The sequence below is a fragment of the Alexandromys fortis genome, unplaced genomic scaffold (assembly GCF_014885135.2).
Source record: "Alexandromys fortis isolate MF-2015 unplaced genomic scaffold, M_Fortis_MF-2015_v1.1 scaffold_223, whole genome shotgun sequence".
Taxonomy (NCBI): domain Eukaryota; kingdom Metazoa; phylum Chordata; class Mammalia; order Rodentia; family Cricetidae; genus Alexandromys; species Alexandromys fortis.
The window spans coordinates 1,346,412-1,363,188 of NW_026068095.1; the positions used below are offsets into that span (position 1 = coordinate 1,346,412).

Below are 16,777 nucleotides of genomic sequence, written 5' to 3' on the forward strand. Positions count from 1 at the left end.
TTTATTGTAAACTTAGAAAATCAATGATATTATGGCTAACACATTACATTTTTTTTCAGAGTTAGGTGGTCATTATTATCATAGGAATCAGCATGTTTTCATGTAGCAGTCAAGACATCTGAAAATTAAGAGACTTGAAACTTGTGGTATACAGAGAAGCTGTCCTTTATATTGCCTTCCAACTAGATAAACAAAGGCCTAATGGTGAACTTAATGTGGTATTTAAAATTTTTAAGTTGTTTGTATTCAGAAATACAGAAAGATATTTTAGTAAAGTGAACCAGATTCTTGAACCAAACCATTAATCCTTTCCTTAAAACTAGTTTTATAAATGTTAGTGCTGCAGCAAAGAAATGATTGACTTGTTTTCAGTTCCTACATCTGAGTGGAGCAGATTGATTGGGGGACTAAGGAGTGCTACATGACTACATCTTTTTTGGAATGCGAGAAATATGTTAATTGGAAATGATTAAATACTTGAAAGAATCGTAGCAATGACATTGTTTTATCCATTTTTTAAGTCACTATATTTTCTTCAAGTTTATTGTATTACTATACATGAATATGACCTTTTTTCTCAAGAAAATCAAATATGAACTATTAAATTTTCATTGTTTTGAATCCAGATTTATGTATTGGACTGAATGGGGTGGAAAGCCCAAGATTGACAGAGCTGCTATGGATGGAAGTGAACGCACTACGTTAGTTCCAAATGTGGGGCGAGCAAATGGTCTCACTATCGATTATGCTAAAAGGCGGCTCTACTGGACAGACCTGGACACTAACTTAATAGAGTCTTCAAATATGCTTGGTAAGTTCACGGTTTCTCCTTAGCTGCTGTATTTAAGTAGAAGGCAGTGGCTGCCACTTCATGTCAGGAGCTAGCTTCTTCTGCTCTTCTAGAATTGCAATAACAATTAATAATAATAGTCGCCTAGTGACCCGGGTTTATGTTATTTGCTGTGCAAAGTGTCATTCCTGTTGGATCTGTACTGATACTTTGGAAGAGATACTCCTGAGGGTGTGTGTGTGTGTGTAATTTATTTTCCCCCATCTTTTTGTGGGAGAACGAAATACGAAACTGTTAAGTCCGCATGTAAATTAAATGAAAATCAAAATGGACCACAGGAATTGAAAAACGTTGATTTATAGCTGGGGTGTGATTTGAGGTAGGGAGGTCAAACTGTAGATTCATTTCAGAAGCCTGATCTGCTTTTAGAATTGCTTTTATGAATTGTCCTATTTTAAATTGCTTACAAATATAATGTTTCATGTGTTACCTTCCCCTCCCATCAGAAGACACTTGTTCCTCACATGCTTCATTTCTGTGGCTCTCCCTTGCCACTGACTTTCCCAAAACAGGACTCAACCGTGAAGTTATAGCAGATGATTTGCCTCATCCTTTTGGCTTAACTCAGTACCAAGATTACATCTACTGGACTGACTGGAGCCGACGCAGCATTGAACGAGCCAACAAAACCAGTGGCCAAAACCGCACCATCATCCAGGGCCATTTGGATTATGTGATGGACATCCTGGTCTTTCACTCCTCTCGGCAGGCAGGGTGGAATGAATGTGCCTCCAGCAACGGGCACTGCTCCCACCTCTGCTTGGCTGTACCAGTTGGAGGTTTTGTGTGTGGATGCCCTGCCCACTACTCCCTGAATGCTGACAACAGAACCTGTAGTGGTAAGCTATAGTATCTTCCAGAGGCAGCTAGAACTAGAAGAGAAAGCAGCATTTGGAGAATCATCCAAAAGAGTAAAATGTTGGTAATTAAAAAGGAAGACTAATGGAAGACATACAAGTTTTTTTTTTTTTTTTTAACTTAAATTTTTAAAATTTACGTACTAACCTCAGTTCCCTCTTCCCTTCCCCCACTCCCCCCACTCCCCATTCTACTCCACCCCTCATTCAGTCCTCAGAGGGAGTAAGGCCTCCCCTGGGGAGTCAGTGAACTCTAGTATACCAAGTTGAGGCAGGACCAAGCTGAGCACCATAGAATTGCCTCCAAAACACCAGCTGATGCACCCAGGATATGTACTGATCCCACTGCCAAGCACCCCTCCCCCCAATAGATCAAGCCACAAAACTGCCACCCACATTCAGAGGATTTAGTTCGGTCCCATGCAGGATTCCTCACTGTCAGGCCAGAGTCTTTGAGTACCCACTAGCTTGGGTCAGCTGTCTCTAGTTTTTCCAGTCATGATCTTGACCCTACCCCCTTGCTCACATGATCCCTCCTCTCTCTCTCTTCATCTAAGCTCCAGGAGCTCAGCCCTGTGCTTGGCTGTAGATCAACGTATGTATCTTCTTCCATCAGCTACTGGATATAGGTTCCATGATGAAAATTAGGGAAGTCACTAATCTGATTATAGGGGGAGGCCATTTCAGGCACCCTCACCGCTATTGCTAGGAGTCTTAACTGGGATGATCCTTGTGGATTCCTGGGAATTTCCTTAGTACCTCGTCTCTCCCTAACTCCATAATGACTCCCTCTATCAAGATATATCTTCATTGCTCCTCCCTCTCTGTCCTTCCCCCAACTCGGCCATCTCGACCCTTTATATTCCCATCCCCCATCCCTTCTCTGCTACTCCCCCTCCCAGTTTATCCAGTAGATCTTAACTATTTCCCTTTCCTGGGCCCTCCATGTATGTCCTTCCATTTTACCTAGCTTCTCTGAGGTTGTGGATTGTAGCCTGGTTATCCTTTGCTTTATGTTTGATATTCACTTCTGAGTGAGTGCATACAGTGTTTGTCTTTCTGGGTCTGGGTTACATCCATTTGCCTGCAAATTTCAAGATGTTGTTTTTGTTTGTTTGTTTGTTGTTTTTTCCCACCGAGTAGTATTCCATTGTGTAGTAAATGTATCACATTTCTTTATCCTTTCTTCAGTTGAGGGGCATCTAGGTTGTTTTCAGGTTCTGGCTATTACAAATAATGCTGCTATGAACATAGTTGGCATACAAAAGACATACAAGTTTTGTCACTTAATTCATGATAGAACTTAATTTCAAAGAAGTGTTGGCTTTTACTTTTGAGCGTTAAGTATTTAGTGAAAAATGTGTAGTGTGAGAGAAACACATGTGTTAATACATAATGCTTGTTTATTCATAAAGGAATACAAGTAGAACAAAGAGAATCCTAAAACATACTTCTTTGATGTTGCATTAAGAGCGGCGGCAGGGCTGCGTCCCCGGCACCCGGCCGCCCGCATGGCTAGCTTATGCCCGAAATAATTACACGGAAACTGTATTCTTTCAAACACTGCCTGGCCCGGCTAGTTCCAGCTTCTTATTGGCTAGCTCTTACATATTGTTCTAACCCATTTCTAATATTCTGTGAAGCCCACGAGCTGGCTTACCAGGGAGGATCTTAACCTGCATCTGTCTGGCGTGGGAGCATCATGGCGACTCTCTCACTAAGCTTCTTTCTCCCAGAATTCTCTTCTGTTTTCTCTACTCACCTAAGGGTGGGCCTATCAAGGGGCCTAGGCAGTTTCTTTATTAATAAGAAATCACTCCCACATCACTTTGAAGTACATAAAACAGGACAAGCATTTTTATTATCTATGAAGCCATACAGGAAATTCATATGAAGAAGTTTAAACCCAGGGTGAAGCAGTAATTAACAGATGAGGATGGTTCCAATGCCAGCATAGTACATAGTCACTGTTTGATTCCAGATCTTCTCACCTGATGGTGGTTATGGTTCAGAATTTGTAATGATAAGAGGGAGGGATGGCCCTATGTCTTAGTCAAAGTTCTAGTTCTGTGAAGAGACACCATGACCATGGCAACTCTTATAAAGGAAAAACATTTAATTGGGGCAGCCTTACAGTTTCAGAGGTTGAATGCATTATCACCATGGTAGAAAGCATGGCACCACACATGCAGAGTTCTACATCTAGATCCACTGGGACCAGCTTGAGCATTTGAAACTGGAAAGCCCCCCTCTGAGTGACAGTTTCTTCAACATGGCCACACCTACTTCACCAAGATTGCACCTCCTAATAGTGCTACTCTCTGGTGACCAAGCATTCAAATCTATGAGCCTGTGGGGACCATTTCTATTCATGCCAGCACAATATCTTTTTAAAAGTTAACAAAAAACTTCAACATTAATAATGAACACACATGGTACTACCAACAAAGCATGTCACAATATTGTTGGCCACAGAAAACCTGGTGTATGACTTAAGTATCTATGGAGACCCATATCTTGAAGGTTAGATAAGAAAATTAGTAAATGATTAAGAGATACATAGACAAATTAGATCAGGCAGTCTTGGGAGCCAGGAGACTATTGGTTTGGAAGAAAGTAACAGCTTGTGTGATTTTAGATATAATTAACTAGTGAAATTACTTTGTTGTTATCTGAAGAAATGTATCTGAATCATATAGGGAAGGATTTAATCTATTCTAAAGTAGACTTCAATTATGGAGAAAGAACACAGATTATAATTAAGAGATTGTACTTTAGAGATTCCCACATATTGGTTTTTTCTTTATGCAAATCATTTTTAAGTTTTGGTTTAACTAGAGTTGCTGTGAGAATTCAATAAGATACATGACATCGGCTCATGAAAAGTGATGTAGCTCTGGGAAGACCTGGGCTGCTGGTACGGTGATGAGGGTGGTGATGGAGAGATGCTCGTGGACTCTGGGTGTGCTTTGGAGTTAGACTAGATCTCGGAAGTGAGTGTGGTCTAGAGAAGAAGAGAGATGCAGCAAAGCAAAGATGGTTTCCAAGTGTCAGAGGGCAGTGGTAAGGCTAAAGGCATGTGTTTCAGAGCTGCAGGTGTTTACCTGAGGTTACCTGCAGGGAGAGCTGAATGCTGGGCCTAGCAGACTTGGGAAGGACTAGAGAGCAAATTTTCGGCATGTAGGGCATGTATGTAGGCTCTGTTAACACCTTTTAGGTCTGCCCAGCTCTGTCCACTGTAGCATGACAGCAGCCAAAGACAGTATTACAGAAAGGGGCAGCAGACCAGGTTTGATTTGTGGGCCATAGTTTGAAATACCTTATAGAAAGAAAAGATGGGACCTGACAGCCAAAAGAACTGGTTTAGAAGGACAAGTTTGCAGAGACTACTGAGAACTGGCATAGCCGGAGAACTAAGAAAAGCTGCAAGAGATAAGACTGTTTCAAACAAGAGTTGCTGACCTTGCTAAGAGGTTAGATGAGGTCTTAAAAATAGCATCCATCTTTTAAATAGTTTCTGTCTATTGTGGCCAAAGGTAGTCTTGCAGACCATGAAGAGAGTAAGGTCAGAGAAGGGTTGGGGAAAGACAGCTGGAGTCCACTGGACTTTACAGTGTACAGGAGCATAATTCCACAGCAGAGAATAGACATGAGGGATATGTCAAGACATCCTGAGATTATTGGGCATGTAACTGCACATGGCCTGTTGGTTGGTTGGTGAGTGAACACCGTGGGGAGTCATGTTGAGTGCCCCTAATATCTGTTTGACTATCTGGCGCAGTCACTGTGTGTCAAGGCTTCTTGTGTGCTTTTTTTTTTAATGAATATTCTGTATTATTGCATGCAGTTGTATTAGATTCCATGTATTATGAGGAACTTGATTCATAAGTTCTTGCTTTCAAAAGTGTTCCAACATTGTTTTATTTGCATCTTGAATGATTTTAAAAACCAGTTAAGACCAGCTTGTCTCTGGTCTCAAATGTTCCAGTGTTCTCTATCTCATGCAGTATAAAACCCCTGACTGTTATAAGGCCTTCAAGGCTCAACATGAGCAATATCCCTCATTTCACAACAGCTTCTTTTAATCTCACTTCATAGCTGCATCTTTATCCTACGTACCCCAGTTCCTTCTCTAACCCCAATTTCTACTAGTCTTTAATTTGCTTTCTCTGTAACAGACACACTGGTCCCGTTTCAGGACGGCTGAGCTGCTTATTTCATCTGCTCTGCGTGTTCTCCTCACAAATCTTTGCATGCCCACCCTTCATTTCTAAGTCTTTGGTTAATTATGATGTGTGTAGCAAGACCCAGTCTGCAGCACTTACAAGGGAAAAAACTTCTACCAGTATCATTGCCAGGGTCCCACAGCTGCCTTTCCAATAGCACTTAGAACAGTTTGTGTATAATTTATACAATCTGCTGTTTATATACTATTACTTCCTTTGTTATACTTATTGTTTACTATGTATCCCATGACGCAGCAGCTTTGTTTCTGTTCTCTTCACTGAGGTATCTCAGGTGCTTCTGGTACATGGTAAACACTCAATATTACTGTTAAATAAATTAGTGAAGAAATAAGGCAGTTCTTAGAAGAAAGTTTGACCTTCCACTCGGTAGCTTTTGTGATCCTGAGAAAATGTTGAACTTTCCTGTTTGCTCACCTATAAAATGGTGGTGTAGAGATTGAATGGCATTCTGTGTGCCATTTTGGAATATAGAAATTAAATGGCATTCTGTGTGATGTGATGTATTGTGATATGGAGATTAAATGATATTCTGTGTGACTGATGTGTTGATAATGTAGGGATTAAGTGACATTCTGTGTGACATGTGACATGCTGATACTATAGGGGTTCGATAGCATTCTGTATGATGTGTTGGAGTATAGGGATTAAATTACATTCTGTGTGATGTGTGACATGTTGTTAAAATAGCAGTTAAATAACATCCAGTATGATGTATGGTGTGTTGGAGTTTTTCAACAAATACATATTTCTTTTCCTTCCTTCCTCTAATTTTATTCTGTTACTTACAAAATCACAGCTACAGAATTGTTTTTTCAGTGTTTATTTCTTTACGTAATATTTTTATTCTTTAATGTGTATTAAACATACTCTACCTGCTGGGTCTTATTTTAACCAGTGGAAAATAATAACAATGAATGAAATAGACAGAAATGCCTGTTTTCACCAGGATTATATTTCTCTGGAACTGTTAAGGTGAACAGTATCAGGGCTAGATGGTGTGTTATGCAGAAAAGGAAGAAATGTGGTGGCCGAGATTGCACTGTTAATAGGTTTACCGGGAACTCCATACTAAAGTGATATTTAGTCAAGACTTGAAGGAAGTGAGGAAATGAGCTATGAGGATGTCCACATCTGACTCGATAGGTTACTCAGGAGGGCATTATGGTAAAAGAGTGGATAAGGACATTGAGAGAGAAAACAAGAAGCTAGATTTTACAGACTTATCCTTGGTGCTGAAGTGGCCCTTTGGTACCTTGTATAAATTGGGGAATGATGTTTCCTATGGACAGATTGAGTCCCTCAGATGCATAATTTGGCTCATACAGTGAAGGTTGCATATCTGTTCTTACTCAGTGCTTTTGGTACCATGGATGACACACTCATATTTGGTAGCTTGGCCTTGAAGATTATCCTGTTCCTACCTAAGAGCAGCACCTTCCTTTAGCTTATCGGTGAGTGCTGGATAGCAGGAAACAGCTGAAAATGGCCTCTGGCTTACACTCCCAGCTTCTGCATGTTGTTTCATTGTGGGACTGCATACTAGAAAGAGTAGGAGAACTCAGTGGCTTATTTTATTTTGAGACAGGGTGTCCTATGCTGGCTTAAAGCTCTTGAGCTTTTCATCCTCCTGCCTCAGCCTCTCAAGTGCTCGGATTACAGGAATGTGCCACTCTGCTTAGGTTTTGTTTGTTTTAATAACTTAATATAGGAGATGTGAGAGTGTGGGTGAGGATTAGAGGACAGGTTTAGACTTTTTAAATGGCACGTGTTGTGTCATTTTAATATAGGAGATGTGAGAAACTCAAATTATCAGCTTCCCCTGAGAAATATTCCACCATTTATAATTGTTAATTTTTTATTTAAAACTTAATTACACTTCAGTTTAATTGTGTATGTGTGCATGTGCACACACTACACGCTTATCCCATGGCATACATGTGGAGGTCAGAGAACAACTTGAAGAACTTGACTCTCCCTTTACCATGTACATGTAGGTCCTAGACCTGGAACTTGAACCACAAAGTTTAGTGACAAGTGCCTCTACCTTGCTGAGCCTTCTAAAGTGTGTTCTTAAAGTTGAACTCTACTGAAATTGCTCATGGTTGTTAGGTCCATGTGTGATGGAGATTTCTAGTAGACTGGGTACTTCCTGAGTCTTCTGAGCTGGATGTGGACCTCTAGGTAATGAAGAGATAACAGAAATGCAGTGTTTCAAGTGTCAGGTTTCTTCGTCAGTGCCAGTGAGTTCCAAGAATGTAAAGTAAGCCCCCAGCCTCAAGTACGAGCCATGAAGATTAGGGGTCAGGCAAGGATTTAGGCATGGCCTCCTTTGTTTACATCCTTGAAAAGGATGTTTCTGCTGGGTTTAGGTAATAGCTGAGCACCAAGAAAATAAAGTATCATTATCAAATTTATGAATATAAACTATAAACACCCCTCCCCCATTGCTGTTTTTTCCCCCTGTGGTTTCCATTACCTGTAGTCAGCCTCCATCTGGAAATAATGCATGGAAAATTCCAGAAGTAATGCATAAGCTTTAAATTGCATGTGGTTCTGAATAGCACAGTGTAATTTATTTCAGTCCTACCCAGGATTTGAATCATTTCTTTATCTAGTGCTTCGACTCTGTATGTGCTCTCCTCCTGGTCGCTCTTAGCAGCCATCTCTGCTGTGATATCAGCTGTCACAGTATCCTGAATACTTGTATTCAGGTGATGATAATTCTCCTTCGTACTTTTCCCAAAGTGAAAAGTAGTAAGAGTGGCAATTTTTTGGGGGGAGAGGGGATAGGGTTTCTCTGTAGCTTTTGGAACCTGTCCTGGAACTAGCTCTTATAAACCAGGTTCGCCTCGAACTCCCAGAGATCTACCTGCCTCTGCCTTGCGAGTGCTAGGATTAAAGGCATGCACCACCACCGCCCGTCTAAGAGTGGCAATTATATTATGGTATATTATTATATTTTTTTCTTATTGCCCTGTTTGCCTGCATATATGCATGTCAATCACAGGTGTGCCTGGTGCTCGTGGGGATAGGAAAAGGGCATTGGATCCTCTGGAACTCGAGTTAGAGAAAGCTGTGAGCCACCATGTGGGTACTAGGTATTGAACCTGGTACTGCAGCAATAGCAACAGTTGTAGGCAGATACTGCACTTTTATTTCCTGGATCACAACAATTGCTCTGAACCAGTGAGCCATGTCTCCAGACCCTCAAATAAGTTTTATGATAGATGTATATGTATAGAAAAAAATACAGTACATAAAGGATCTGGTACTGATAAACTGTCTTTATCAATAATGGGGGTGGGCTGTATTTTAATTAGGATTTTAAAATGCTTTTAGGTTTTCCTGTTGTTGGTGATACACCCAAATGTCATGTTTGTTTGTCTTGAAGATAGGTTCTTATCATATAACTCAGGCTAGCCATGAAATCACTCAGTAGGCTCCTGCCTCTCTACTTCTCAGATGTTTTCCTGAATTGAAGATGACCACAAAATAATGAGAGGCCCATCCCTGGGAAAGGGAAGTGCTGTCTTGGTACACTTTCTAGTTTTATGAGTTGAGTATTATCTTACCATGGAAACAGAACATTTTTTAGTGAAGCTGTAAATGCTTGCTGTTTTTTAAATTAATTAATTTTAAAAAACCACTACGTTTCTCATTTTACATACCAATCCCAGTTCCCACTCCCTCCCCTTACTGTTTTTTTCTTTTTTTTAACTTTATTTTATATGTGTATGAATGTTTTTGTGTGTGTGTATGTATGTATGTGTGTTGTACCTGCCTGGTGCGCATGGAGGTCACAAAAGGATGTTAGTTCCCTGGAATTGGGGTAACAGATACTTGTGATCTGCCTTGTGAGTTCTGGGAACTGAACTGGCATCCTTTACAAGAACAGCAGGCACTTTTAACCACTAAGCCATTTTTCCAGCTCCTGTTTTTTTGTTCTTGGTTTATAGATGCCTTCTTACACTGTCCAGCCTCACATATGCAGTGACCCTTCTGACTTACTTTTTACAGCTCTCCGATTTGAGGCAAGAGCCACTACACCTGACCTTAATACTGTTTTCAATATTGTAGATGAATGTAAAAGTGTCTGTCTTTTCTAACTGCTTGTTGGGACTTGAACATAGGGCCTTGTGTAGGCTAGGCAAGTCTCCTCTCTTGAGCTGCATCCCACCTAAGCATTTATTGTTAGCTTTTTTGATCATTTTTATTTCCTTCCTCTGCAAATGAAATCTATAACTTCTTATGTCTTTATCAAATGATTCATTAAAAATAAGATCTGTTGTTTCTGCAAGACAGGAAAATAGGCTGGATGATGAAAAAAATCAATGCCCACAGAGTTCTAGCAACAAAATTTTAAAGTATTTCTCCAATTAACCATTTTAATTACTAAAAATGAGACACACAAATCATTTATAGGTTTCATCTCTTTTCTGTAACTCTGGAAGTAAGCCATTTCCCTGCTAACGTTACCTTTATCTATTCAGATGCAACTGAGCATTGAACCTTTTTTTATCAAATAAAGAGCTCTATTAAATGAAAGAATACATATTAGTTATTTACAGTGGAGTCAAAGATCTAGTACGTATGTAAGGCATGAAGATCTAGTACTGTGTAACTGAAAAATAGTTAAGTAAAGGCCAACTGGAAAGGAGTGAGCATTGCTAAAGAGACAGGGTGAGCACTGGATTCCAGAGGTAGGAGAACCCCGTCTGGGTGGGAGTGGACGAGCTCAAGGGAAGCTGCACAGAGGTGCAACAGGGAAATGGTCCTGGGGGATGGGTGGGATTTAGAACTAAACCAATGTGAGAACTCTGGGCAATAAAACTAGAGAAAGCAATAAGAAATGCAGGGCCCAGTGAACAGGAAACAATTTGTAACTGGCTTTATAACCAGAGTACTGACTATGCTCGCTCTGGAGGAAGTTTCAGTAGGTGTGCCAAAGGTGTCTCCACTCTGTTAATTTGTTGTTCTGCTGGAGATGCATGGAATAGGCTCACCAAACCTTGGGGTGGTGAAGACCAGAGTCACTGTATTTCAGACTTGCTCTTTTCTCTTTTAAGCTCCTACTACCTTCCTGCTCTTCAGTCAGAAGAGTGCCATCAACCGCATGGTGATTGATGAACAGCAGAGTCCTGACATCATCCTGCCCATCCACAGCCTTCGGAATGTCAGGGCCATTGATTATGACCCTTTGGACAAGCAGCTCTACTGGATTGACTCTCGACAAAACATGATCCGAAAGGCACAAGAAGACGGTGGCCAGGTAACTCAGGCTTAATCTGGAGTCCATTTCTGACTAGAACTGCTCTAACCATCCACACTGCTTTATCTGTCTACAGGGGACATGGAAATCTAGGGATAGTACTTTTTTATTATCCAAAATACCTGTATTCTACTTACATTATTATTATTTGATGATGGCATCAGGTTGGAAATTTTATCAGGAAAGTGAGGTCATTAATGACTTTTCCGCCATTGGTCACGTCCGTTCGTGCCATTTTTCTTTTCTTCAGTATCCCTTTGTATGCAGAGTAGTACACGTGTTAAAATCAAGTAGGCCTTTGTTCTGGTCCCAGCTCTGTCACTCACTAGAAATCTTAGGAATGATTTTGGTGAACAGAATGCAAGGCATAAAGCTCCTATGTGTTTAATGGTAGGGATTTTATAGATAAGAGTTATATCACTTACTATCTTTTATTTACCAGACTCATTGATTAAGAAACAGGATAATCTTAGTAAAATTAAAAATATCAACCATGTGTTGATATTTTTATGATTCTATTTTTTTTATTTTTTATTTAGGGAATTGGGGATGAGAATGACAAAACGATCTATCTTAACCGTGCCCATGTACCACCATGGATTTCAGTGCTATTAGTTATAATTCCTTCTTCCTCGGGCCAACAAGTATAGACTTAAGGTTACAATAGCTGTCCATTGTCTCCTTGTGGCAGAGATGTTAAATTAGATTTTGAATGTTAAAATTTAGGGGAAATATTGCTCTATTTTGCTGTCTAACCTTACAGTAAAGAACAAGGAAGGTGGTATATAGGAGTGCTGAGGGATCACTTAGCAATGAGATCATACTTTGTACTCCAGCTGTACCTTGTACTACCTAGGCCAGTACTAGTGGCACATAACTGGTAGGGAGAATTATACAGCCAAAAATACAGCAAATAAATTAAGTAACTTTTAAAAACACTATACTAACTCAGAATCCTAGTAAATGAAATAAAATTTATTTGGACAAAATAGACAAATGTACTTTTGGTTGACTTTGTGAGAAAAAATTACTACTACTCTTATTATTATTAATTTGTAGTCAGGCAGCAGTCCCAGCATGAAGCCTAAAAATGGAAGCTCCCGGCCTATAGAGTAAGACCCTGTGTCCAAATATGGACTTCAGGATATTAGAAACATTCTTGGTCTTCACCCAGTAGTTGGCAGTAGTAGGTTTTTCACATCTCAATACTGAAATATCTCTGGATATTCTCAGTGCCTGTGGATGCAGTGTCCGCTCAATTGAGAGCTACTGCTCTAGAGGTGTCTCCACATTGTGATTGGAGTCACAGGTGTTTATGGGGAAAACCTGTTACCCCCCTCTGGTCAAAACGTTGTCAGGTTCCTGGACTGTCTATGCTGTCTTCAGCATCTTCTGCTCCATAAAATAGCCCAAGGGGATATTTGAAATGTATGTTAACAGGCAGGTATAGCACTCATAAAACCTGTCTTTAAGAAATGTCCCCAAAGACCAGATACCCTTCTGAGGTGTGACCACACAAGTTAAGAGTTGTGTTCATGGCCTTGTAGTTGTCTGGTGTGGAATCTAATTTGTGTGTTTCTCTTTCTTTAGGGTTTTACTGTAGTTGTAAGCTCAGTTCCAAATCAGAACCTGGAAATACAGCCCTATGACCTCAGCATTGATATCTATAGCCGTTACATCTACTGGACCTGCGAAGCTACCAATGTCATTGATGTGACAAGATTAGATGGCCGATCAATTGGAGTGGTTCTAAAAGGCGAGCAAGACAGACCTCGAGCCATTGTGGTGAACCCCGAGAAAGGGTATGTTACAGAAGCTGTAGGCAGAGACTCTCGCCTCTGATGCCTCTCTGTCCTCCCTGCTCCAGCTAACAACTCCACTTAATGTTTCCCATGTGTTTGGCCCTGCATTTTCTTATGCTTTTTCTGATTTTACTGCCTAGAGTTCTTTCATTGGTTTAGTTCTAAATCCCACCCATACCCCAGGACCATTTTGTAACAAGAAGGAACCTGCTTGTTTGGGTTTCTGTCGTGCCCGGATTCCCCCAAAAGCCAGCAAGCCCCAAAGAAAATCACACAGAGATCTCTGTAAGTTATACAGAGTAACTTACAAGTAAGCTGATTGGCCCATTAGTTCAGTCTTATTAGCTCTTGTAGCTTGTATTAACCCATTATTCTTATCTATGTTAGCCATGTGGCTCAGTACCTTTTCCAGTGGGGCATGTCACATGTTGCTTCTTTGGTGATCTGGGCAGGACTGGGGGGAATGGGCTTCCTCCTTTCCAGCATTCTCCTGTTCTCATCACCCCACCTCTACTTCCTGTCTGGTTGACCCGCCTATACTTCCTGCCTGGCCAATCAGCATTTTATTAAAATACATGATTGACAGAATACAGACAATTCTCCCGCACCACCATTTCACCGCCACATCTTCTGTGTACTTAGCTTTTCTTGACCTCTTTCATACCCCAGCCAGATATGATCCTCCCACTTCTGGAATCTCAGGGTTCACTCTGTGTCTCTTTACTCATGCTTATTCCTTTCCAGTTACATAGTTATTACTAAAACCTTCAACTACATTGTAAATAACTAATAAATATGTCTTTTATTTAATAGAATTTTGCATTTGATTAAAAAAAATCCAGTGTTCAGTTATATCTCAGTAGATGATAAAGGTGTTAATAACAAGGAAATGGCTTACGTCTAGAGTTACAGAAAAGGGGTGAAACTTATAAATGATTTGTGTGTCTCACTAGTAATTAAAATGCTGAATTGGAGAAATCCCTTAAAATTTTATAACTAGATCTCTCTGGATATTGATTTTTCTTTTTTTAAATCTGTGAAATTTGACTCTGAAAACTCAGTTTGTCTTGATTCTTCAGTACTTTTTTTATTTTCTCCTGTTATCTTCAGGTATATGTATTTTACAAATCTTCAGGAAAGATCTCCTAAAATTGAACGGGCTGCTTTGGATGGGACAGAACGGGAGGTCCTCTTTTTCAGTGGCTTAAGTAAACCAATTGCTTTGGCACTTGATAGCAGGCTGGGCAAGCTCTTCTGGGCTGATTCAGATCTTCGGCGAATTGAAAGCAGTGATCTCTCAGGTACCCCAAAACTGTTTCTGTATTTTGATTTGAGTTTTAAGATGATTTCACTACTGTGAATTTGTATTTTTCTTTTGTTATTTTTATGCATGATTATAATTTTATTCTTTATATTCTGCATTATGTTAGTAGGGGAGATCTTTGATATTACTTCCCTCATTCTCTAAGTATTCAGCAGTTTTAGTGTTCTGAAAATTATGGGTTTTTTTTTGTTTTTCATTTTTTACTAATTCTTCTGCTCTACTTTTCCATTCTGTTCTCTCTGAACTCCAGCCTACGGTTGGTCTCTTTGCTCCTTTTTCCATGTCGTAAACTTTCAGAAACACTTTTCCATATGCAGACAGTGTTCTGAAGTGTGTTTCCTAATGTTTCTTCTTAAGTCTTCAGAGTATTCTCACTTTAGGAAAAACCTGCTCACCCTTAACAAAGTCTTCACTTTAACCCTTTGCTTCTCTGTGGTCTTGTTTGTAATCATAGTCACCTCTTCTGTCATAATTCAGTGGTGTCTGGTTTATGTATGGCCTCATTAGAGACCAGGAAAATAAAACTGAAATAATAAATTATTTGTTTTGATCAGAGTGGTGAAAGTATGTTAAGGTTTATTATGCCCAGCACTTGTCAGGATGGTAAAAATAACATGCTCTCCTAAGGGTGGTAATGGAACTTAGAACCTTTGATTTAGCCATTTCTCTTCTGGATGATTGTCTCACAGAAATACTAAGAGTCACCACTGAGCATTATTTGTGATAGTCTTTCATGGAGAAAGTACATTGTAGCATGTCAGTATATGGACTGTCAATGCCACTCAAAGCAGTTGTGATTAACTGTTTGTAATTTCAGCACTTGGAAACAGAAGTGTGAAGGTTCTTATTTTGAGACCTGTCTGAACTAATTCTAAGAACCTGTATCAAAAACAAAACAAAAGCCAACCAGTCCCCACAGTGCTGCATGAACCTTCCTGTGGCCTAAAAGTAGTGGTGAAATTTCTATGCAATATAGACAATAAATAGCACACACACTTGTACTGATATATAGAGACAAGTGTGGCTTCTCTCTAAGTTGTAAACCAGTCTAAAGAACCCATCAACATTGTATGAGAATTGTCTCTCTAGCACATGGTAGTGTTGGAGGTTTTTACAAGTCCAGTAGTTTAAAATGTACATCATATTAACAATTCTTTACCTTATTTATTGAAATTGAACAAAACTTCTTTGCATTGATTGATAGTTTGCATTTCCCTGTTTCTTGCTGTCCCACCCCTTCTTTTAAAGAAAGCCTTGCTCCGTTGACCACACTGGCCAAAAACTTGAGCTGTCCCTGCCTGCTTGTGCCCCTGAACCCCAGAGAATGTGGTTATATACCACTGTACCCATCTTCCATTTCCACTCTGAATTTCTAAAAATTTTTTTGTGTATTCAGAATATGAACTCACTGTTAAGGTGCATTTATGGTGAAGGAGAATCTGCCTGTTAACCAGCCTTGGCTTTGTTTAGTGGAGTTTTTGTCTGTAGTCATCTTGGACTTTGTTTACAGATTCATAGAGCCTCCGTTTGCTGATAAGACAAGAAACCTTGCAGTTTTGTCTACTTAGTCAGCATTATTGACTAGACAATCTGTCCTTTCCACTGTTTTGAGACATAAGTTTAAAAAAATAGGTTTTGCCTGAATGCATGTCTGTGTAGCACATGTGTACCTGGTACCTACGGAGACCAAATGAGGTACTGGATACCCTGTGACTGGGGTTACAGATGAATGAGGTGCCATTTGGGTTCTAGGAATCATGTAGCTAAGTGCTAGAGCACTTGCCTAGCATAAGCAAGGCCTTGGGTTCAGTCCTCAGTGTTTCTCTCTCTCTCTCTCTCTCTCTCTCTCTCTCTCTCTCTCACACACACACACACACACACACACACACACACACACACCACAAGAAATTCTTAGACATCTCTGAGTTATATTGCATAAAACTTTTGATGTTGATATGGTCCTCCTTTTTCCTCAGAGGATATGTTCTGAGACCCTCTGAGAGCACGGATGACAACCCAGCATTCCTGTCCATGCTTCAGTAATAGCACATCATCCAGAAGCTAATCTCCCTTGCTCTGTATCACTGCTCTTGGGCATCGAGTCCAGGATTTTATAGGATTAGTCCATAACCTGTGTGTCAGGTGGACTTTGTGTGTTCTGAGAAGCCAGGTAGAGTGAGAGTGGCGTTGTTTTTTGATGTCTCAGATGTTTTTAGAAAGCGGTAGATACGAACCACAGAACCCTGGCCTTACTCCACTGCTTCACCCAGACAAGCATTGTTTTCATCTGCTTTATTGTGTTAGTTTTTCATAAAATTTAATTCAAAAATGGATTCTGCTAAAAACAAATTGAAATTGGCTGTCCCAAGATCTTCGCTGCATTTCATAACAAGAAAATTCCTTGTGTTGGGAATTAATTCCTTGATGC

General features: G+C 40.0%; 1 protein-coding gene across 1 annotated transcript in view; it reads left to right on the top strand.

Moving 5' to 3' along the window:
• The window catches only part of Lrp6 (LDL receptor related protein 6), a 117,632-nt gene that overhangs the window by 80,318 nt on the left and 20,537 nt on the right, over positions 1-16,777 (top strand). Inside the window, exons 10-14 of the mRNA XM_050123234.1 lie at positions 627-811; positions 1,363-1,689; positions 11,021-11,223; positions 12,814-13,025; positions 14,136-14,326. Of these exons, the coding sequence (XP_049979191.1) occupies positions 627-811; positions 1,363-1,689; positions 11,021-11,223; positions 12,814-13,025; positions 14,136-14,326 (1,118 nt within the window). The remainder of the gene's footprint in view (positions 1-626; positions 812-1,362; positions 1,690-11,020; positions 11,224-12,813; positions 13,026-14,135; positions 14,327-16,777) is intronic.